This window comes from Macaca thibetana, chromosome 15 (assembly GCF_024542745.1).
Source record: "Macaca thibetana thibetana isolate TM-01 chromosome 15, ASM2454274v1, whole genome shotgun sequence".
NCBI lineage: Eukaryota > Metazoa > Chordata > Mammalia > Primates > Cercopithecidae > Macaca > Macaca thibetana.
Window position 1 is genome coordinate 59,423,333 of NC_065592.1, and position 23,965 is coordinate 59,447,297.

The following is a 23,965-nucleotide window of genomic DNA, read 5'->3' on the forward strand; positions in this document are numbered from 1 at the left end:
ATCAGGTAGGGTGAGTCCTGTAGCTTTGCTTGTCTTTCTCAAGGTTGATTACAGTCCTTCAAGATTCCATAAGAGTTTTAGGACTGATTTTTCTGCTTCTGCCAAAAATGTCTTAATGATTTTGATAGGGCTTGCATTGTATCTGTGTATTGCTTTGTATAATTTGAACATTATAACAACGATAGTCTTCCCAATCCATGATCAGCAATATCTTTTCATTTCTCTTCCTTAATTTCTTTCAGCAGTGTTTGCTAGTTTTCAATATATAAAATTTTTCCCACTTTGTTTACGTTTTTTTCCTGAGTACTTTATTGTTTTGATGCTATTGCAAATGAGTTTTTTTCTGGTAGTTTGTAAGTGAATGTGTGTGTGTGTGCGTGTAAACTTTAGAGTTTTCTGCATACACAATCATGCTATCTGCAAAAACATAATTTTTCTTATTCCTTTCCAATATGAACGCTTTTTATTTCTTTTTCTTGTTAATTGCCATGGCTAGATCTACAAATGTTATGTTGTATAAAAGTGGTAAGAATGGCATCCCTGCCTTGTTCCTCATCTTAGAGGAAAAGCTTTCAGTTTCTCACCATTGAATAAAATGTTAATTGTGGGATTCTCATATATGGCCTTTATTATGTTGAGCTAAATTCCTTTTATTCCAAGTTTGTCGAATTTTTTTGTCATGAAAGGATATGGAATTTGGTCAATTCCTTTTTCTGCATCTATAGAGATTATTATGTATATTTTTCATTCATTTTGTTAATATGATGTATTGCATTGATTAATTTTCATATGTTGAAACATTCTTCCAACCGAGTAGTAAATCCCCCTTGGTCATGATGTATAATCCTTTTATTGTGCTGTTGAATTTGGTTTACAAGTATTTTAGTGAGGATTTTTGTATCAACATTTATCGGTGAAAGGGATCTGTAGTTTTCTTTCCTTGTAGTATCCTTGTGTGGCTTTAATATGAGGGAAATGCTCGTCTCATAAAATGAGTTTGAAACTATTCCTTCCTCTTCAATTTTTTTGGAAGATTTTGAGAAAGATTGGTATTAATTCCCTAAATGTTTGATAGAATTATCCACTGAAGCCATCTGATTATGGTTTTTGTTGTTGTCATTGTTATTGGGAAGTCTGATGACTGATTCGATCTCCTTACTAGTTATAGGTCTAGTCAGATATTTTGTTTATTCATGATTTGGTCTTGGCAAGTTGTTTGTTTCTAGGAATTTATATATTTCTTCTAGGTTAATCAATTCGTTGAAGTATAATTGCTCATAGTAGTCTGTTATAATCCTTTTTACTTCTTCTTCTTCTTTTTTTTTTTTTTTTTTTTTTTTTTTTAAGATGTAGTCTTGCTTTGTCGCCCAGGCTGGAGTGCAGCAGTGTGATCTCCACTCACTGCAAGCTCCGACTCCCTTGTTCAGGCCATTCTCCTGCCTCAGCCTCCTGAGTAGCTGAGACTACAGGCACCCGCCACCATGCCTGGCTAATTTCTTTCTGTATTTTTAGTAGAGATGAGGTTTCACTGTGTTAGCCAGGATGGTCTCGATCTCCTGACCTCGTGATCCACCCGCCTTGGCCTTCCAAAGTGCTGGGATTACAGGCGTGAGCCACCACGTCCTGCCATTACATTTTACTTCTATGCCGTCAGTTGTTATGTGTCCTCTGTTGTTTCTGATTTTCATCCGATTTTTCTCTACTGATCTCTTAATACAGTTAAGGGCTTGTCAATTTTGTTGATCATTTCAAAAGACCAAGGCTTAGTTCCATTGATTTTTTAATTGCTTTTCTATTCTGTATTTTATTAATTACTTCATTAATAAAATTTCATCTTTCTTATTTTTTCCTCTTCCTTGCTATGGTTTATTTCTTCTTTTTCTACTTCCTTAACTTGTAAAGTTAGTTCATTGGTTTGAGGTCTTTCTTCTTTTTTAATATAAGTTTTATCACTTTCAATTTCCACTTTAGCTCTGTTTTCACAGCATCACATACATTTTGGTATGTTGTGTTTTCATTTTCATCTCACTCAAGATATTTTCTAAGTTCCCTTCTGATCATTCTTTCTTTTTTTATTATTATGTTTTAAGTTCTGGGGTACATATGCACAACATGCAGGTTTGTTGCACAGCAACACATGTGCCATGTTGGTTTGCTGCACCCATCAACTCATCATGTACATAAGGTATTTCTCCTCTTACATGTTTATCACATTTAGACACACATTTCTTTTCTCTTAGTTCCCATAAATTAAGATGAAAAATCAGATCACTTTTACCTCCTAGGAAAAGTGAAGTGAGAAATATAAATATATTTGTTGTGAATGCCACACAGAACCAACGTATAACCCATCTAAAATTTATATTTATATTATTTCATTGATATCAACCTGAATATGAAAATGAAAGAAATCAAAATATAGAAAAACACATTTTCACAGTAAAATACTACATAAAAAATGAATATGCAGAAATTCTCCACACAATCTCAAGTAAACAAAGAAAAAATACTGTCTCCCCCAGTGTTTCAAAGACTAAGAATAACAACTTGGGCAAAAATGCCCTGTATTCTCAGGGTCTGATAAAAAGGATGAGCCCAAAATGTAATACAAACTTGTTGACTGAATAAACTACTAAATACATGTACGAAATATACATTTCTGAAATCAAGTTTCCTCTATTATGGAAACCCCGGTGCACATTTCACAATGCAGACTATTTTAATTGCTCAATGATATAAAGAATTTATTTGAATCATTTAAAATAATGAATAATAAAATGTGTTTGGTTATTTTCTAAAATTGATCCATTTCATAATCTCTACCTTTATATAAACAGGCTCATTTTCTACTAGTGTCATCTAAAGATTATCACGTGATTTGAAGCTGAAATTTAAAAATGATGGAAAAATGATGTCACAAGTATTTACAGTTCACATACACATTCTGGGGATTTGATTCAGGGAAGGAAAGCTGTAGAATTATCTGCGGACAGAGGCTATTATTCCTTACTTTTGGGAAGAGTAAATTGTCCGATTCCTATAAACTGTGTGAATGGGAGAGTTTGAATTTAGATATGTGAATCTGTATCTGACACCAGGCTGGTTATTTTCTATTATAACAAAGTAGAGGGCAGATCAGAGAAGAAGTCATAAATGGTTAATATAGTGCTGGGCAGAGGATGATATTGTGCTGCTCTTGCAATTCGGATCCCCAGATCTACATGCACCTTAAAAAACTAGAATCCCAGTGGTTTTAGCAGTAAACTACACTGGCATTATTGACTCCCAGTAAGAGCTGAATGGAAATTTTTGTCATTGTCTATTATAATCCCAGCAAATATGGCCATGATGAAGCAAAATAGCTTCATTCTTGAACACTTCGTAGTAGAAGAAAAAATGAGAAACTAGTAAACCTCCACTTACTAAATAGCTGATTTGCTAAAGCAGAGCTCATTCCATTTAAGGACTCAGTATCTATAGGGCCAACACAAACTAACTTCTTATGCAAAATAAAAACTTAGAGTTAGAGTTCAGGATCACTCTGAAAGTTAATTCTTTACATGATAATATTCAATATTTGTAAATTTATGACTTTAAAACAAAGATGGTCTTTTTTATTCGATAAGAATTGACTTGGATAAGAACTTCTGCAAAACTTTGAAAAATGACAATGATTTAATTGATAATATTTTCTAAGTCAAATATGTTTATTGGAATGATGTTCTTCGAAGGTTACAAAAATTAGTTCTCATAGTATAAACAAATCTGACATATTACAATAGTTTGTGACTCTCCAACAAGTCTATCCAACAAAATTTGATTGCTTAATATACATCTTTCTCATTGGCTTTTGTTGTGTATCACATGAGAAGCATTGATATTGAGTTCAGGAAGATACACAAAATATGTGCAAGATCAGTGTCATAAACCTAGGGCAAATAGATGACTGTGATTGGAGGACTTTCTGTCCATTTTTTGCTGGATCTTAAAGTCTTATCACAATTTGTAGCTTTAGCCTGCATAACTTTGGGCTGCCATTGACTATCTGATGATTATTACTTATATTTGAACCTCAGTTTTTTGCATGTTTGGTAACTTTGAGAATTAAATGCAAATAGCTTATATTATATGATTTACTTCTACTAAAGTTAGTCACACATCAATATTTATGTTAAGTACTGAAAAGAAAAAAGTGTTGGCAATACCTGGATGAATACTGCAGCTAGTGAAGTTTACAAATTATTTTCTCATATAAAGGAAAATTCAAAGCTTCATATACTATGAGAAAAATTTTTAAAAATTATTCACATTTTTAGCAGTTCTGAATGATTAGGTAGGTAATTACATTCATATTATTAATGTGTATTTACATAAATTTTTATTTTGCATATGTAATTTCACACAACAAAATTTACATGAACAAATTACATTAAAAGTTATTTCACAATTATACTCGTCAAATTAAATTAAATGTCAATAGCTTTTAAACTTAGATTTTAGTTTAACTTTTATGTCATTCTTAACTTTACATTGAATAAAAAGAGCAAAGTTTATAGTTTTTATCTGTGAAGTAGAGGTGTACACAGTATACATAAATAGATATGCCAAATCCGTGTTATTAAAAGTTCATGAAGATTTCAATTAGAAAATAATACCATAAAAAGTTTTGAGTGTAGGTGAAAAATAGGCAATGATGAAAAACATCTTTCAACACATGTAGAGAGTGAATAAAGAAAGCAAAAACAGTAGATAGAAAGTAAAACTAGAGCATTTAGAAAATGGAAATTAGTATGTTCACTATTTAAGATCCATGCATGGAGCAAAGTCTTCAGAAAACCTAGAGGCCAAGGTTCAAGGTTACCCACCTCAAGTAGCCTAGCAATATTGACAACATCCCAATGGCCCTGTCCTTTTCTTTACTAATGGCCGTGGTGGTGCTCAGCTACAAATCCATCTGCTCTCTGGGCTGTGATCTTCCTCAGACCCACAGCCTGGGTCATAGGAGGGCCTTGATACTCCTAGCACAAATGGGAAGAATCTCTCCTTTCTCCTGTCTGAAGGACAGACGTGACTTTGGATTCCCCCAGGAGGAGTTTGATGGCAACCAGTTCCAGAAGGCTCAAGCCATCTCTGTCCTCCATGAGATGATCCAGCAGACCTTCAATCTCTTCAGCACAAAGGACTCATCTGCTGCTTGGGAACACAGCCTCCTAGAAAAATTTTCCGCTGAGCTTTACCAGCAACTGAATGACCTGGAAGCCTGTGTGATAGCAGAGCCTGGGATGGAAGAGACTCTCTTGATGAATGAGGACTCCATCCTGGCTGTGAAGAAATACTTCCAAAGAATCACTCTCTATCTGACGGAGAAGAAATACAGCCCATGTGCCTGGGAGGTTGTCAGAGCAGAAATCATGAGATCCCTCTCTTTTTCAACAAACTTGCAAAAAAGATTAAGGAGGAAGGATTGAAAACTAGTTCAACATGGAAATGATCCTCATTGACGGACATGTCATCTCACACTTTCATGAGTTCTTCCATTCCAAAGACTCATGTCTCTTATAACCACCACGAGTTGAATCAAAATGTTCAAAAGTTTTCAGGAGTGTAAAGAAGGATCGTGTTTGCCTGTGCAGGCACTAGTCCTTTACAGATGACCATGCTGATGTCTCTGTTCATCTGTTTATTTAAATATTTATTATTTACATATTTTTAAGATTTAAATTATTTTCATGTAATATAATGTGTACCTTTACATTGTGGTTAATATAATAATATATGCTCTTCCTATTAGCCAATATATTAATTTCCTTTTTCATTAAATTTTTTTACTATACAAAATGTCTTGTGTTTGTTTATTCTTTAAGATAAAATGCCAAGCCTGACTGTACAACCTGACTTAATGTTGATGATGTAATTAAGTTATCTATCATAATTTTACTCAAGTTATAGAAAAATGTATTTTTCTATACCAAGCTGTATGTTGTCATCAGGATACAAACATGAACATAAAAACTACAGTCCCTGTTCTCTTGTATCTTTGATTTTTGTCCAGAAAGAAATCTAAAAACAATAATAATGCTGAATTAATATCAGTTATGCTAACTGCTGTAATATGAAGAAGTGAAAAAGCAATGAATTCCTCTTAGCAGAAGGTAGATTGAGACATGTCTGGAAATTAAAGCAGAGATATTCTCTGTAAACTGACTTTCAACATGTAATTGAAAAGGTACATTGCCAGTCAGATAAATAAGTTTGCAGTTTTCAAGGAATACCATATCTGGAAGTTCCTAACTGGCAATGGAAAGGCCAAAAATGAAATGGAATGAATGTCCATGTGGTGAGCAAGTGGAGGGGGAAAAAGAGACTTAAACTGGATTCTGAGGACCTTCCACCACTAAAGCGGGGGAACTGAAGAGACACACAGAAAACAGAGGTGGAATACCTTAACAGCAGAAGGACAAGAGGGAATGGTGATAAAAGCATATTTAGAAAATAAATGAGCTTAGAAAAAGAATCAATAGACTTACGAAAAATGTGAATTAAAACTGAGCACTACAGCAAGAAAAGAGATGGCAGTGCAGAGCTTACTGAGAGCTGGATTGATAGAATTAATCAGCAGAAGCCATACTGGGGTAGGTAGAAGAGTGAATCCGAAAAGAAAAATCAAGATAACACATATAGAAAATTGTGAGAGATCTGCATTTGCAATGGAGGGAAGTAATAAGATTGCACTCTCCTTTTTGAAAATATATGTCACTAAATTTCATATATTTAATGCATTGGTAAATCATATTAATACATTAAATATTTTATATTTTTAAAGCATAAAATATAAAATTATTTACAATAGTGATTGATCATTATTTGATTAATTCTCTGTTAAATGTCAGTAAAAACTGACACATTTCTTTCACAAAATAAAATCGGAAACTGGAAGAGATTCTCTTTCTCAATACTTTAGGAATGGGGAAAGGATTCCCTATTTAATAAATGGTGCTGTCAAAACTGGATTGCCATCAGCAGAAAACTGAAACTGGACCCCTTCCTTACACCTACTACAAAAATTAACTCAAGATGGATTAAACCTTAAATGTAAAACCCAAAACCATGAAAACCTTAGAAGAAAACCTAGGCAATAGTGTTCAGGACACAGGCATGGGCAAAGATTTTATGATGAAATCACCAAAACCAACTGCAAGAAAAGCTAAAATTGACAAATGATATCGAATTAAAGAGCTTCTGCACAGCAAAAGAAAGTATGAATCATCAGAGTGAACAGGCACCCTAGAGAATGGGAGAAAATTTTTGCAGTCCAACCATCTGACGAAGGTCTAATATCCAGAATGTACAAAGAACTTAAACAAATTTACCAAAAAAAAAAAAAATCAAAAAGTTGGTAAAGGACACGAACAGACACTTCTCAAAAGAAGACTTTTATGTGGCCAATAAACATGAAAAAAGCTCCACATCACTGATCATTACAGAAATGCAAATCAAAACCACAATGAGATACCGTCTCATGCCACTCAGAATGGCGATTACTAAAAAGTCAGGAAATAACAGATGCTGGTGAAGCTGTGGAAAAATAGGAAAGGTTTTACACTGTTGGTAGGAATGTAAATTAGTTCAACCATTGTGGAAGACAGTGTGGCAATTCATCAAGGATCTAGAACCAGAAATACCATTTGACCCAGCAATCCCATTGCTAGTAGAAGAAAAAATGAGAAACTAGTAAACCTTCACTTACTAAATCGCTGATTTGCTAAAGCAGAGCTCATTCTATTTAAGGACTCAGCCTCTATAGGGCTGAGACAAACTCACATCTTATGCAAAATAAAAAGTCAGAGTCAGAGTTCAGGACCACTCTGAAAGTTAATTCTTTAGTTGATAATATTCAATATTTATAAATTTATGAATTTAGAACAAAGATGGTCTTTTTTATACGATAAGAAATGACTTGGATAAGAACTTCTGCAAACCTTTGAAAAATGACAATGATTTAATTGATAATATTTTCTAAGTCACATATGTTTATTGGAATGATACTTCTTCGAAGGTTACAAAAATTAGTTCTCGTAGTATAAACAAATCTGACATATTACAATAGTGTGTGACTCTCCAACAAGTCTATCCAACAAAATTTGATTGCTTAATATACATCTTTCTCATTGGCTTTTGTTGTGTATCACATGAGAAGCATTGATATTGAGTTAAGGAAGATGCACAAAATATTTGCAAGATCAGTGTCATAAACCTAGGGCAAATAGATGACTGTGATTGGAGGACTTTCTGTCCATTTTTTGCTGGATCTTAAAGTCTTATCACAATTTGTAGCTTTAGCCTGCATAACTTTGGGCTGCCATTGACTATCTGATGGTTATTACTTATGTTTGATCCTCAGTTTTTCAGGATGCTTTGTAGACTTTGAGAATTAAATGCAAATGGCTTATATTATATGATTTACTTCTACTAAAGCTAGTCAACACATCAATATTTATGTTAAGTACTGAAAAGAAAAAAGTGTTGGCAATACCTGGATGAATACTGCAGCTAGTGAAGTTTACAAATTATTTTCTCATATAAAGGAAAATTCAAAGCTTCATATACTATGAGAAAAATTTTTAAAAATTATTCACATTTTTAGCAGTTCTGAATGATTAGGTAGGTAATTACATTCATATTATTAATGTGTATTTACATAGATTTTTATTTTGCTTATGTAATTTCACACAACAAAATTTACATGAACAAATTACATTAAAAGTTATTTCACAATTATACTCGTCAAATTAAATTAAATGTCAATAGCTTTTAAACTTAGATTTTAGTTTAACTTTTCTGTCATTCTTAACTTTACATTGAATAAAAAGAGCAAAGTTTATAGTTTTTATCTGTGAAGTAGAGGTGTACACAGTATACATAAATAGATATGCCAAACCGTGTTATTAAAAGTTCGTGAATATTTCAATTAGAAAATAATACCATAAAAAGTTTTGAGTGTAGGTGAAAAATAGGCAATGATGAAAAACATCTTTCAACACATGTAGAGAGTGAATAAAGAAAGCAAAAACAGAGATAGAAAGTAAAACTAGAGCATTTAGAAAATGGAAATTAGTATGTTCACTATTTAAGATCCATGCATGGAGCAAAGTCTTCAGAAAACCTAGAGGCCAAGGTTCAAGGTTACCCACTTCAAGTAGCCTAGCAATATTTGCAACATCCCAATGGCCCTGTCCTTTTCTTTACTGATGGCCGTGGTGGTGCTCAGCTACAAATCCATCTGCTCTCTGGGCTGTGATCCTCCCCAGACCCACAGCCTGGGTCATAGGAGGGCCTTGATACTCCTGGCACAAATGGGAAGAATCTCTCCTTTCTCCTGTCTGAAGGACAGACATGACTTTGGATTCCCCCAGGAGGAGTTTGATGGCAACCAGTTCCAGAAGGCTCAAGCCATCTCTGTCCTCCATGAGATGATCCAGCAGACCTTCAATCTCTTCAGCACAAAGGACTCATCTGCTGCTTGGGAACAGAACCTCCTAGAAAAATTTTCCGCTGAGCTTTACCAGCAACTGAATGACCTGGAAGCCTGTGTGATAGCAGAGCCTGGGATGGAAGAGACTCTCTTGATGAATGAGGACTCCATCCTGGCTGTGAAGAAATACTTCCAAAGAATCACTCTCTATCTGACGGAGAAGAAGTACAGCCCTTGTGCCTGGGAGGTTGTCAGAGCAGAAATCATGAGATCCCTCTCTTTTTCAACAAACTTGCAAAGAAAATTAAGGAGGAAGGATTGAAAACTGGTTCAACATGGAAATGATCCTCATTGACGGACATGTCATCTCACACTTTCATGAGTTCTTCCATTTCAAAGACTCATGACTCTTATAACCACCACGAGTTGAATCAAAATTTTCAAATGTTTTCAGGAGTGTAAAGAAGCATCGTGTTTGCCTGTGCAGGCACTAGTCCTTTACAGATGACCATGCTGATGTCTCTGTTCATCTATTTATTTAAATATTTATTATTTACATATTTTTAAGATTTAAATTATTTTTATGTAATATCATGTGTACCTTTACATTGTGGTTAATGTGAGAATATATGCTCTTCATATTTAGCCAATATATTAATTTCCTTTTTCATTAAATTTTTACTACACAAAATGTCTTGTGTTTGTTTATTCTTTAAGATAAAATGCCAAGCCTGACTGTACAACCTGACTTAAAAATAGATGATTTAATTAAGTTACCTATCATAATGTTATTCAAGTTATAGAAAAATGTATTTTTCTATACCAAGCTGTATGTTGTCATCAGGATACAAACATGAACATAAAAACTACAGTTCCTGTTCTCTTGTATCTTTGATTTTTGTCCAGAAAGAAATCTAAAAACAATAATAATGCTGAATTAATATCAGTTATGCTAACTGCTGTAATATGAAGAAGTGAAAAAGCAATGAATTCCTCTTAGCAGAAGGTAGTTTGAGACATGTCTGGAAATTAAAGCAGAGATATTCTCTGTAAACTGACTTTCAACATGTAATTGAAAATGTACATTGCCAGTCAGATAAATGAGTTTGCAGTTTTCAAGGAATACCATATCTGGAAATTCCTAACTGGCAATGGAAAGGCCAAAAATGAAATGGAATGAATGTCCATGTGGTGAGCAAGTGGAGGGGGAAAAAGAGACTTAAACTGGATTCTGAGGACCTTCCACCAGTAAAGTGGGGGAACTGAAGAGACACAAAGAAAATAAAGGTGGAATATCTTAACAGCAGAAGGACAAGAGGGAATGGTGATAAAAGCATATTTAGAAAATAAATGAGCTTAGAAAAAGAATCAATAGACTTACGAAAAATGTGAATTAAAACTGAGCACTACAGCAAGAAAAGAGATGGCAGTACAGAGCTTACTGAGAGCTGGATTGATAGAATTAATCAGCAGAAGCCATACTGGGGTAGGTAGAAGAGTGAATCCGAAAAGAAAAATCACGATAACACATATAGAAAATTGTGAGAGATCTGCATTTGCAATGGAGGGAAGTAATAAGATTGCACTCTCCTTTTTGAAAATATATGTCACTAAATTTCATATATTTAATGCATTGGTAAATCATATTAATACATTTAGTATTTTATATTTTTAAAGCATAAAGTATAAAATTATTTACAATAGTAATTGATCATTATTTTGATTAATTCTCTGTTAAATGTCAGTAAAAACTGACACATTTCTTTCACAAAATAAAATCGGAAACTGGAAGAGATTCTCTTTCTCAATACTTTAGGAATGGGGAAAGGATTCCCTATTTAATAAATGGTGCTGGGAAAACTGGATTGCCATCAGCAGAAAACTGAAACTGGACCCCTTCCTTACACCTAATACAAAAATTAACTCAAGATGGATTAAACCTTAAATGTAAAACCCAAAACCATGAAATCCTTAGAAGAAAACCTAGGCAATAGTGTTCAGGACATAGGCATGGGCAACGATTTTATGATGAAATCACCAAAACCAACTGCAAGAAAAGCTAAAATTGACAAATGACATCTAATTAAAGAGCTTCTGCACAGCAAAAGAAACTATGAATCATCAGAGCGAACAGGCACCCTAGAGAATGGAAGAAAATTTTTGCAGTCTAACCATCTGACGAAGGTCTAATATCCAGAATGTACAAAGAACTTAAACAAATTTACCAAAAAAAAAAAAAAAAAAAAATCAAAAAGTTGGTAAAGGACACGAACAGACACTTCTCAAAAGAAGACTTTTATGTGGCCAATAAACATGAAAAAAGCTCCACATCACTGATCATTACAGAAATGCAAATCAAAACCACAATGAGATACCGTCTCATGCCACTCAGAATGGCGATTACTAAAAAGTCAGGAAATAACAGATGCTGGTGAAGCTGTGGAAAAATAGGAAAGGTTTTACACTGTTGGTAGGAATGTAAATTAGTTCAACCATTGTGGAAGACAGTGTGGCAATTCATCAAGGATCTAGAACCAGAAATACCATTTGACCCAGCAATCCCATTGCTAGTAGAAGAAAAAATGAGAAACTAGTAAACCTTCACTTACTAAATCGCTGATTTGCTAAAGCAGAGCTCATTCTATTTAAGGACTCAGCCTCTATAGGGCTGAGACAAACTCACGTCTTATGCAAAATAAAAAGTTAGAGTCAGAGTTCAGGACCACTCTGAAAGTTAATTCTTTAGTTGATAATATTCAATATTTATAAATTTATGAATTTAGAACAAAGATGGTCTTTTTTATTCGATAAGAAATGACTTGGATAAGAACTTCTGCAAACCTTTGAAAAATGACAATGATTTAATTGATAATATTTTCTAAGTCACATATGTTTATTGGAATGATACTTCTTCGAAGGGTACAAAAATTAGTTCTCATAGTATAAGCAAATCTAACATATTACAAGAGTTTGTGACTCTCCAACAAGTCTATCCAACAAAATTTGATTGCTTAATATACATCTTTCTCATTGGGTTTTGTTGTGTATCACATGAGAAGCATTCATATTGAGTTAAGAAAGATGCACAAAATATTTGCAAGATCAGTGTCACAAACCTAGGGCAAATAGATGACTGTGATTGTAAGACTTTCTGTCCATTTTTTGCTGGATCTTAAAGTCTTATCACAATTTGTAGCTTTAGCCTGCATAACTTTGGGCTGCCATTGACTATCTGATGGTTATTACCTATGTTTGATCCTCAGTTTTTCAGGATGTTTTGTAGACTTTGAGAATTAAATGCAAATAGCTTATATTATATGATTTATTTCTACTAAAGTTAGTCACACATCAATATTTATGTTAAGTACTGAAAAGAAAAAAGTGTTGGCAATACCTGGATGAATACTGCAGCTAGTGAAGTTTACAAATTATTTTCTCATATAGAGGAAAATTCAAAGCTTCATATACTATGAGAAAAATTTTAAAAAATTATTCACATTTTTAGCAGTTCTGAATGATTAGGTAGGTAATTACATTCATATTATTTATGTGTATTTATATAGATTTTTATTTTGCATATGTAATTTCACACAACAAAATTTACATGAACATATTACATTAAAAGTTATTTCACAATTATACTCGTCAAATTAAATTAAATATCAATAGCTTTTAACTTAGATTTTAGTTTAACTTTTCTGTCATTCTTAACTTTACATTGAATAAAAAGAGCAAAGTTTATAGTTTTTATCTGTGAAGTAGAGGTATACACAGTATACATAAATAGATATGCCAAATCTGTGTTAATAAAAGTTCATGAAGATTTCAATTAGAAAATAATACCATAAAAAGTTTTGAGTGTAGGTGAAAAATAGGCAATGATGAAAAACATCTTTCAACACATGTAGAGAGTGAATAAAGAAAGCAAAAACAGAGATAGAAAGTAAAACTAGAGCATTTAGAAAATGGAAATTAGTATGTTCACTATTTAAGACCCATGCACAGAGCAAGGTCTTCAGAAAACCTGGAGGTCAAGGTTCAAGGTTACCCACCTCAGTAGCCTAGCAATATTTGCAACATCCCAATGGCCCTGTCCTTTTCTTTACTGGTGGCCGTGGTGGTGCTCAGCTACAAATCCATCTGCTCTCTGGGCTGTGATCTGCCTCGGACCCACAGCCTGGGTCATAGGAGGGCCTTGATACTCCTGGCACAAATGGGAAGAATCTCTCCTTTCTCCTGTCTGAAGGACAGACATGACTTTGGATTCCCCCAGGAGGAGTTTGATGGCAACCAGTTCCAGAAGGCTCAAGCCATCTCTGTCCTCCATGAGATGATCCAGCAGACCTTCAATCTCTTCAGCACAAAGGACTCATCTGCTGCTTGGGAACACAGCCTCCTAGAGAAATTTTCCACTGGACTTTACCAGCAACTGAATGACCTGGAAGCCTGTGTGATACAGGAGGTTGGAGTGGAAGAGACTCCACTGACGAATGTGGACTGCATCCTGGCTGTGAGGAAATACTTCCAAAGAATCACCCTCTATCTGATGGAGAAGAAATACAGCCCTTGTGCCTGGGAGGTTGTCAGAGCAGAAATCATGAGATCCTTCTCTTTTTCAACAACCTTACAAGAAAGATTAAGGAGGAAATAATGAAAGCTGGTTCAACACGGAAATGATTCATATTGACTAATACACCATTCCACACTTCCTTGACTTCTGCCTTTTCAAAGACTCATTTCTGCTATGACCACTACACGAGTTGAATCAAAATTTTCAAATGTTTTCAGGAGTTTAAGGAAACATCATGTTTACCTGTGCAGGCGCTAGTCCTTTACAGATGAGCATGCTGATAGATCTGTTTATCTATCTATTAAAATATTTGTTTATTTACGATTTAAATTTTTTCCATATATTATTATGTATACTTTTACATTGTATTTGTTATATCAAAATATCTTCTTTATATTTAGTCAATATATTATTTTGCTTTTTTATTAATTTTTAGCATTAAAATTCCTGTATTATTTGTTTATTCTTTAATAAAGAAATACCAAGACCAAATGTGCAATCTCATTAAAGAATGGGTGGTACAATTCATTTACCCATCATCATTATATCCAAATTGTAAGTAAAAATTGACTTTCTCTAAGCCAAGTTTTATATTGCCCTTAGGATATCTAGGTGAACATAACAAACACAGTTTTCGCTTTCTTGTGTCTTTTATTTTTGTAAGGAAAACAATAACTCTACTTTCTAATACCTGGTACATTAACTGCTATAGTGAGAAGAAATAAAAACAAATGAAATTCAGTAAAACTGAAGGAAGGCATATCAAAAAAATTTTTTTAAAGTAGTAGATATCCTCTATTGTAGAGAAATAGACATCTAAGTGCAAGTGCCTATTGGCGACCTGTATTTTTGTCTGTAATTTAGAAGCAATACTATGAAGTGAAAGCCTGGAAACAGAAGTTGTCACATAGGTTGAATAGAACGAGAAAAAGACTTAAAATTTATTCCTGCAAACTTCAACTTTAAAGGGAGAGAAGAACCAGGAAAGATTTGGAATGGCCATGCACTGGGACAAGACAGAATGTTGTTAAGAGCATATTTAAAACACTGAAACTGCTTAGAAGAATCAATGCATTCATGCAAAATGTGGATTGAAAGTGTCCACTACATCTGGAAAATAGATGGCATTGTCACTTATAGAGCTAGTTGGGTGGAATTAAGCATAGTGGAGTAAGCTGGAAGAGTGAATCAGAGAAGAGAAATCAGTGACAATACATACAGAAAATGATCTTGAAAACTTTGTTTTCAGAATTGGAGGAGAGAAAGAGTGGGACTTTGAAAAGAATGTAGATTTTTTTCTCTGAATAATTTTTACTTTAAAAAATTTATTTGTCTCTGGATAGATTTTGTGAATTTGATGGACTGCCAAACCACTTTAATATATTTAATATTTTGATTTGAAATTATGACATTTTAATTAATTATAATAATTTATCATTGTTTTTCTTCATTATTTTGATTAATACTATGTTAAATGTCATTAAACTGCTCTGTCGATTGAAACCATTCACTACAGTGGGAACACAGATCAGTGCTGACCTTGTGAGAACTGGACAAGTGGAAGTAATAAGCGGAAACTGGATCCAAAATGATCAGTTGAAATTAAAGAGCAAATGCAAAACATCCTCTCATAACTTTCCATTTCAATGAAAAAAGCAAAATTAGTAATCATGAGACGTTGAGGACAAGGGATTCTCTCATCGGAAGCTTGAAAAAGGGATATCAAGAAAGGAAACAAACATTTGCTTTATTTACTTACATAGTTCCAGAAAAATTGCATAATATGGCATAGAAACATGCCATTTTAAAACACAATCTGACTGAAATTTTCTCATATCTTTTGACATTTCTTCTTTGATCCATGAATTACTTAAAAGTGTATTATTTAATGTTCAAATATTTGGGAGTTTTTCAGATATCTTTATGCTACGAGTTTTTGTTTTTGTTTTTGTTTCTGATTTTGTTTTTGAGATGGAGTCGCACTCTGACGCCCAGGCTGGAGTGCAATGACGCAATCTCGGCTCACTGCAACCTCCGCCTCCCGAGTTCAAGCGATTCTCCTGCATCAGCCTCCCAAGTAGTTGGAATTACAGGAACCTAATTTTTGTATTGTTAGTAGAGATGGGGTTTCGCCCTGTTGGCCAAGCTGGTCTCAAACTCTTAACCTCAAGTGATCCACATGCCTCAGCCTCCCAAAGTGCTGGTATTACAGGCATGAGCCACTGTGCCTGGACTATGCTACTGTTTTCTAGGTTTGTTTCGCTTGAAATTAAAGAGCATACTCTATCATTTTAATTCTTTTCATTAAACAGAAACTTGTTTATAACCCAGCATATGATCTATATTGGTGTCCGAAAGAAGTCTGTAGAAAAGCACATTATATATAGCAACCATTTTACTATGTGTATCAAAATATAAAGTCAATTCTGCTTTCTAATGAGTAGTGTGTTCATGGTATAATTTTTCCATCTTTAACTTTAACGTATCTGTGTTTTTATATATAAAGTTGGATCTTTTTGTTTGAGTCTTGGTTTGCTTGGTTTTTGGTTTTTATTTTGCTTTTGTTTTCCCAGTATAGCAATCTCTACTTTTTTATTGGAAAGTTTAGACAATAAACATTTAATCTAATTATGTATATGTTTGGGTGTATGTTTCCCATCTTGCTTATTTTATTTCTTCCTGTGGTCCTGGTTCCCTTCTTTCTTAATTTCTTGCCTTCTCCTAAATTAGTTTACTGTTTTTAATAATTCCCTCTTATCTCCACTATCATTTTATCTGCTATTCTTCTAGTCTGTTTTGTTTAAATTTTAGTTTTTTTGTAGTATTCATCACATAATATTTTAAGTTATCATATACTACCTAGAAATTGAGCTATTGTGCTGTATTTATTACTGCTACATGTGTTTTATATCACTGAATAAATTTTTTTTTGTTTTTTTATTAAAGTCTAATACTTTACATTATTTTGTGTAGCTCCAAGTTTTCATCTGATATGATTTCATCTCTGCTTGAAGAGATTTTTAAACGATATTTGTAGTATACGTCTGGTAGTGATGAATTCTCTTAACTTCTGTTTCCCTGAAAAAGTCTTAATTTTACTTTCATTTTTGAAGTATATATTTGCTAGATATAACATTCCAGATTAACAAGTTTGGTGTTATTTTTTCCTTTCAACTTTTAAACATGCCATTTAATTGGCATCTACCTTGCATGCTATTTAATGAGATGTTTGAAAGCATTCTTATCTTTATATGTAATGTGTTTTTTATCGGTAACTGCTTTTAAGATTTTTCTTTATCACTTGTTCTCAGCAATTTTATAATGATGTGTTTTGTTGTGGTTTTAAATATATATATTCGTGTTTATGCTGCCTGAAATTTATTGAGCTTCTTGAATTCATAAATTTTTTTGTTTTGTTTTAATCCAATTCAGAAAATCACCTGACATTATTTCTTCAAATATTTTCATTAACTCCCCTCTTCCTTCTTCTGGCACTCCAAGTATCAGAGGTTCATTTCATTCCATGCTTCCTTTTTGACAGATTCTACTGTTTGTCTTTAAAGTAACTCAGCTTTACCTCTACACTTAATTATCTCATTCAAAGTATTACATTTTTTATCTCAAAAACTTGATATTGATTTTTATTTATGTCTTCTGTTTGTTTTCTTCACTAAACCTCCAGGAAGAAAGTCAGGTAAGTTATGAAACACAAGATTTTTGTTTGTTTATTTGTTTGCTTGCTTGCATTAGGGTCACATTCCAGAGCTGTCTGTCATCCAATTTCTGTAAAATTATGCTGCATATATTTTTTTTGTCAGTTCTGTCATTGTTACGGTAGTAGGACAAGCTCTAACCTTCTTAATAGTTAATAAAACTTGTACTGTACAAATTCTCTTTCAAAAAATCTTATGTCTGTCCTGTATTCCATCAAGATCATATTTTCATCTATTGTTTGACAGGAGACTTTGCATTGATTTTTAGTAAACACGATCACCAGAGAGTCATTTTACTGAAATATCACTTTTACCATTTTAATATCAGATAAGTTCTTTCTTGTAAATCTAATTACCACTATAATATAACATTTTTTAGGAATCATGTATTTTAACAATCTAGTTACCTAAGTTTTCTTTTTGTCACATTGTTTTTACTGTTATTTAAAAATGTGCCTCAACCGAGTGCAGTGGTTCACACCTATAATCTCAGCACTTTGAGAGGCCAACGCAGGCCGATTGCTTGAGCCAGGAGTTTGAGACCAGCCTGGGCAACATGGAAAAATCCCATCTCTCCAAAAATAAACAAACAAAACAAAACAAAAATTAGCGGGGCATGGTGGTGCATGTCTTTAGTACCAGCTACCAGGGAGGCTGAGGTAGGAGAATGGCTTGAGTCCAGGAGGTCGAGGCTGCAGTGAGCCATGAGTATGTCACTGCACTCTATCCAGCTTGGGCAACAGAGTGAGACACTGTCTAAAAGAAAAAAAAAACAAAAACAATCTTTATTATTCTCATTATTCTTATCTATCACTTCCTTTCTTTCTGACTAAGTTAAGACTTGGTCTATAAGTAGAACAATGATTTCATAAAAATTGTTAACTTTTAGGGATTCACAAATAATCATTTTATAATGAACATAACAATCCGGGACAGTTCCTTTATAAGATGGAAAAGTGAAACTGGATCAGAATACTTCTCTTCCCCAGTATTGAAATTAAAGAGCAATATAGAGTGAAAATCAGTTTAAAAATACAGCAACATCCATGAATGAAAGATGGCCAATGAGCAAGAGTGTATAATTTGGGGATTAAAATGTATCAAAATTTCAAACTATAAAATTTAATTACTTATGCAATATAGAATTCTGCATTCAATCTAGATTCAGCCAGGACACATCTGTGATCCTAGGTAATTCAATTAGCCCCTCTGAGCCTCAGTTTTCACAAATGTAAAATAAGATGGAAATAGTCCTGGAGTTTCTGCATCAGAAAAACTAAAACATTTTAAAGCACTTAGCAGAGTATCTTCCAGAGTGCTTAAGAGATGGTGACTATTTTCTTATTGATTCATACAGGTCTATATAAGAATAGTGAACTCTCCTATTCCACTGTCTGTAAGTGGCTGCAAAATGCTGACAGTCTAAAAAAAGAGAAATGGGAGTTCTGAAGAAGACTCAAAGTTAGATACCATTTGACACTGAAGATATATAATTAACATTTAATCAAAAATTGATGGTTTGTAAATATCTGGTACAGGGATTAGTCTCCTAAACTGAAGTTAAAAGTGTATATATTATATATTATTATATTATGTATAACATATATTTTAATATAATAATAAATATTTTAACAATATATTATAGAGTACATAATATATAGTTCACAATACATATAATATATAGTAGGTAATACATAATATATACAGATATGTGTATATATGTGTGTATATAAATGCCTTTGCACATTTGTGTGCATATACACACACGCACACACACTTCATTTGCTAATTCTGTTGCCTGCCACACTTTTCTTTCCTCCCTGCTTAGCGGATCCCATTCTTTCATTCCCATATCGTAATAGTTTCCTCCCTCTCCAGTGTAGAAATCTCCAGTGTGCCCTCCACATTCACTCCTCATTAACCTGCACTGCCCACTCATATAGCTGCTTTCTCTTCCATTGTGGTTTCTGGCTGTCAATTTCTCCCTAAAGTGTACACAATTACCAATTGAAAGCAATAGTTGAGTGCAAATTTTTGGTTTTTCAGAAACTCACGTATGAGAGGCCTTTTTCTCTCCTGGTAAGTATTTTTGGAATTAAGGGAATATTCCTGTTACAATGACATAATAGCAGTTGTAGCAAAAAGGAAATAGAGGGCAGGATGCATTTTACCCTGGAGGTTATCAAAAGATTTACAGAGGAAGAGAGCCACCTACTGATCGTGACCGACAGAAACAGCAGCCAAGTCTGGCAGGCAGCCTTCTCTTCTATGCACAATCCTGTTCCCTGGCAGGAGATTTTTCTCCAGAGCTAAAAGGGGCTCTTTCCTGAAAAGAATTGACCTCAATTCTGAAAGTTTATTTCCTTAGCTTTGTGTCTTACAGAAGGGAAATATGCCAGCTTCAAGCAGGACAGGGCCTCCTTTTTGGGCAATGGGCAGCTATGTGGAGACAGAAAGGGTCAGGATGTGTCCCTTGCCTCCAGCCTGCTCAGGCTTCCAGGACCTCTTGACATGTATTGAGCTACACTAGGAATCTGTACAGCCTGCCCATCTGGGTATAGAACTGCAAGGAAAATAAAGAAAAAACTCTTGTTTGATATTACATGAATTCTTTTTTAAAAGATACCTTGCTAATTTACAAATTCACTCCTATGAGATCATGTCACTTGATTTTGTAGTTAGGAGAAAATTCTCATTGTTGCTTTGAATTTTGACAGACTTGTATCCCTTCCAGTAGTAGTAAGATACAGCAAGACGTAAGTAAAGGAATTTCAGAGACTATAATAATTGCCAAATGAAAGCATGTGGTCCATTGGGTAAAATTTAGGAAGCATTAGTTTGTGCAATGTTGTAATTGAAGAAGTTAATCAGGAAGTTTATGTGAATTGCTCAGCTAGCAGGAAGGGACTTCGGTGGAGGAGGAATTTTTCAGATGTTTGCTCACATTACAAACCCAATGTTTAGATTTCTTCTTGCTAGATGGGAGGAGGGATGAGTTGGGAAACTCAAAGTTATAATATTTGACAATATTTTTATCCTTGCCTTTCTTTCTTTGTCCACTGTTTATGGGCGTTCAGTTCAGGAGCAGGCAAAAAAAATATTTCTGGACTCATCTGGGTCAGTCTCTCTCTCTCTCTCTCTCTCTCTCTCTCTCACTGCTTAACACCTTTCAAATATTATGACCCCTTCAATTCTTTGGTTTTTTTCTTGATGCTGCTTATTTTTCTAATGTAATTTTCCTTTTTTGTTGTCATTTTATGTTCGGTGGGCAAACATTCCATGATTTTGCTCTGCATTTTCACCTTACCCTGAAAAACTCTGTAATTATATCCCAGTTATATCCAATGTTAAAAGAAAAAAATTATGCAAGTTACATTTCGCAGAGTTTAATTGAGCAAAAACTGATTTGCAAATGGGGCGGCTCTCAGAGCAGAACATGTTCAGAGAAACTTGAGGCTGCCCCATGATAGGATTACATTTATCAACAGAAAAAGGAAAGTGATACACAGAAAAAAAAGAAGTGAGGTACATAAAGAGTTAGATTGGTTATAGCTTGGCATTAGCCTTATTTGAACATGTTTTGAATAAGCAGCCACCTGTGATTGACCGAAGCACAAGTGTGATAATTGGCTGGGACTCAGCTATTCATTACAGAAGTGTACTCCAAATTAGGCTTTCAGATTATTTAGGTACTAAGTTACATTACAATTCATTACGTAAGAACTACGTGAGTACAGAAGCTTTCTCAGGCTAAATGTAGTTTAACAAGCTTTTCTTTGTGGTTAGCCTCTCAATTTTGAGAAATTGACCATAACTTTTGGTGTTGTTACCACTCTCTGTTATCATTTTAAATGGACGTCTTTGGTCTCAGTATGAAATTCACAATTTTCAACAACACATTAGTTGAAAAATTCTTTATGTTCTTGCTGATCTAGTTAAAGTAAGATCATTAAATGTTCAATGGATGACTGCATACAAAACATTTAAGACTTGAGAGGATACAGTGCACCACGGGGAATATTATGATGACTATCAAGAGGATAATTTCAAAAACCCAAAGGGTACTCCTTAACAAAAGTCCTTGTGAAATAAACTGAACCAAATCAAACAAGTCAAAGTGCAGGCAACGTAGGCAGTTAAGCAGTATTTGAGTCTAATTTTTTCCCAAATTAAAAATTAGCTTCCAATTTTACATAATCAGTACCCAACTACCACCAAGAGCAAGACCCCAGGAGTCCCACTAGGGAAACTAGCTTGTCTTTGTCTATTTGAAGGTTAGTCCTAATTCTGGTTGTTGACTATTTTGGCCTCTGATCATATGAGCTATTATGGGACGTTCAGGGAAAGTTAATCAAAAGGCAGGAGTGAGCCAAGCCAAATAGAATGATCCAAACCAGTGAGGAGGCAGAATGGAATAAGCAGATTCTCCACAGACCCAGCCCTCAGTGACTGGAAAAAGGAAAACCTAGTTGTGCTTGAGCAAGGATCAGTTAAATTTATTTACCTATAAATCTTCATAGCTACTGAACAAAGCCCAATGGAAATTTACGTTTTTTTTTGTGGTTTATTTATAGCATGCTGTAAGGGTATATAACCACATTTGCTGAAAAAGGACTTTATTGGATTTAATCTGGTGACATTATACAAGCAATTACTTTTACCAACATGGTAATTCCTAAGTCTCAAAAGTGTATTACCTGAAAGCAAAATATCCTTTTTTTCAGGCAACACTTGAATAGGTTTTCTATATTTGGTAATGATCAGATTATTAATTGGAAAGATTAGAATGCTGTTTCTACTGAGTGTAAAAAATCAAGTAACAGTGATGTTCAGAGCTTCAAGATTAGCTTTTCACTCTTCCGTTGAAGTGTCAGCGTGACTCTCATTGAGAACACAGACATTGGCATTAGTAGATTTGTTTTCTGACTTTTTTTGGTAGTAGCCCACAAACCCAACAATTGCTCTGGTTTTGTGTTAGAACATAAGCTTAAGCTAAAGCTTGCACTGATTATGGTCCCATGTACGTTCCTGTACAAAAAAAAGGTAAATGATTAGGACAGCATGAAGTTAGGTATGCAGTTCCAAGAATCTGAAGGAGTTTTTTTGAGTTGTGAGATGTGGACCAAAGGTTTGAGGCCTTGAAGCTTTACTGCAGTGTAGGTAATAAGAAGAACTTGGTATGGTCCCTTAAAATGGAGTTCAAAGTCAGTATTCCTCTGATGTCTTTTCTAAAAGACACAAACTCTAGGTTCTAGGTCATGAAGAATTTGATTGTCCTCAGTTGGTGGATCATGAAAAACTTCTGAGAGACAGAGAGAGAGCCAAGATGGCCAACTAGATACAGCCAGGAAGAACTTCTCTCACCAAGAAAGACCAGATCATCAAGTAGACTGGCACATTTTAAACAGATCTTTGGAAAGAAGGCATGAAGAGTGGATGGAGGGATGACACAGACCCCAGGCTGAAAGGGGAGGAAGTTGGGAACCCTGCATTTGGTTGCCAAGCTCCAGGACTTATTCCTGACTTGAAGCAGCTTCTGGGGAAGGGGTGAGTAAAATAGGCATAGAGTGAGCCACTCTTGTCATGGACCTCTGGAACCCTAGCTTCAGGAGACCCCATAACCCCCATAGACATTTGAGCTGGCAGGGCTAGCTACCTGGAGAGTTGAAAAAGACAGAACTCCAGCCTGCATGGAGCTGAGGGTTTGTGTAGGAAGAGCTGCAATGGAGCACAGCTCATTCCCCAAGGCTCACATGCTCCTCTAGGTGGCTTTAGCCTTTTTTGGCTGCTGGACCTGGACGGAACAGGTCTATCTTTCCCACGGGATGGACCAGTCCAATGTGAGCACCCCAAGATCTACCAGCCTATCCCAGTGACTCTGCCTGTCTACACCCACTTTCAGCATGGCCTCTACTGCCAAGCCGAGGCACTTGCCAGTGGGCACTGCCTTAGTTCTTTCACCAACAGACCCTACCTAATAGTTAGAGATCTGCAAATGGGCCCCTGCTGGCAAGCACCCACCCACAGCCCTCCCCCACCAGGGCTCACTCACTGTAGACTTTCCCTGCTGCTTTCCCAGCATGTCATACATGGGGGTCCCTGCTGCCCACCACCTCCCCACTGAAGTATTTTGGGCAGCACCCCTCATTGGAGTGCTGTTGCCAGCATACAAGGAACACCTTGGCCTCAAGGTTAAGCATAGCATAGCAG

General features: G+C 34.8%; 3 protein-coding genes across 3 annotated transcripts; all 3 read left to right on the plus strand.

The window, feature by feature from the left end:
- The first annotated feature begins 4,898 nt into the window (after positions 1 to 4,898).
- On the plus strand, positions 4,899 to 5,560 carry LOC126937611 (interferon alpha-4). Its single transcript, XM_050761162.1, has one exon. The coding sequence runs from the start codon at positions 4,899 to 4,901 to the stop codon at positions 5,466 to 5,468; it is 570 nt and encodes a 189-aa protein (XP_050617119.1). The 3' UTR covers positions 5,469 to 5,560.
- Positions 5,561 to 9,105: 3,545 nt separating this feature from the next.
- On the plus strand, positions 9,106 to 10,159 carry LOC126937604 (interferon alpha-17-like). The gene has a single exon (XM_050761154.1). It carries the CDS (start codon positions 9,225 to 9,227, stop codon positions 9,792 to 9,794), a length of 570 nt encoding a protein of 189 aa, XP_050617111.1. The 5' UTR covers positions 9,106 to 9,224; the 3' UTR covers positions 9,795 to 10,159.
- Positions 10,160 to 13,556: 3,397 nt separating this feature from the next.
- Positions 13,557 to 14,123, plus strand: IFNA21 (interferon alpha 21). Its single transcript, XM_050761166.1, has one exon. It carries the CDS (start codon positions 13,557 to 13,559, stop codon positions 14,121 to 14,123), a length of 567 nt encoding a protein of 188 aa, XP_050617123.1.
- Positions 14,124 to 23,965: the final 9,842 nt, after the last annotated feature.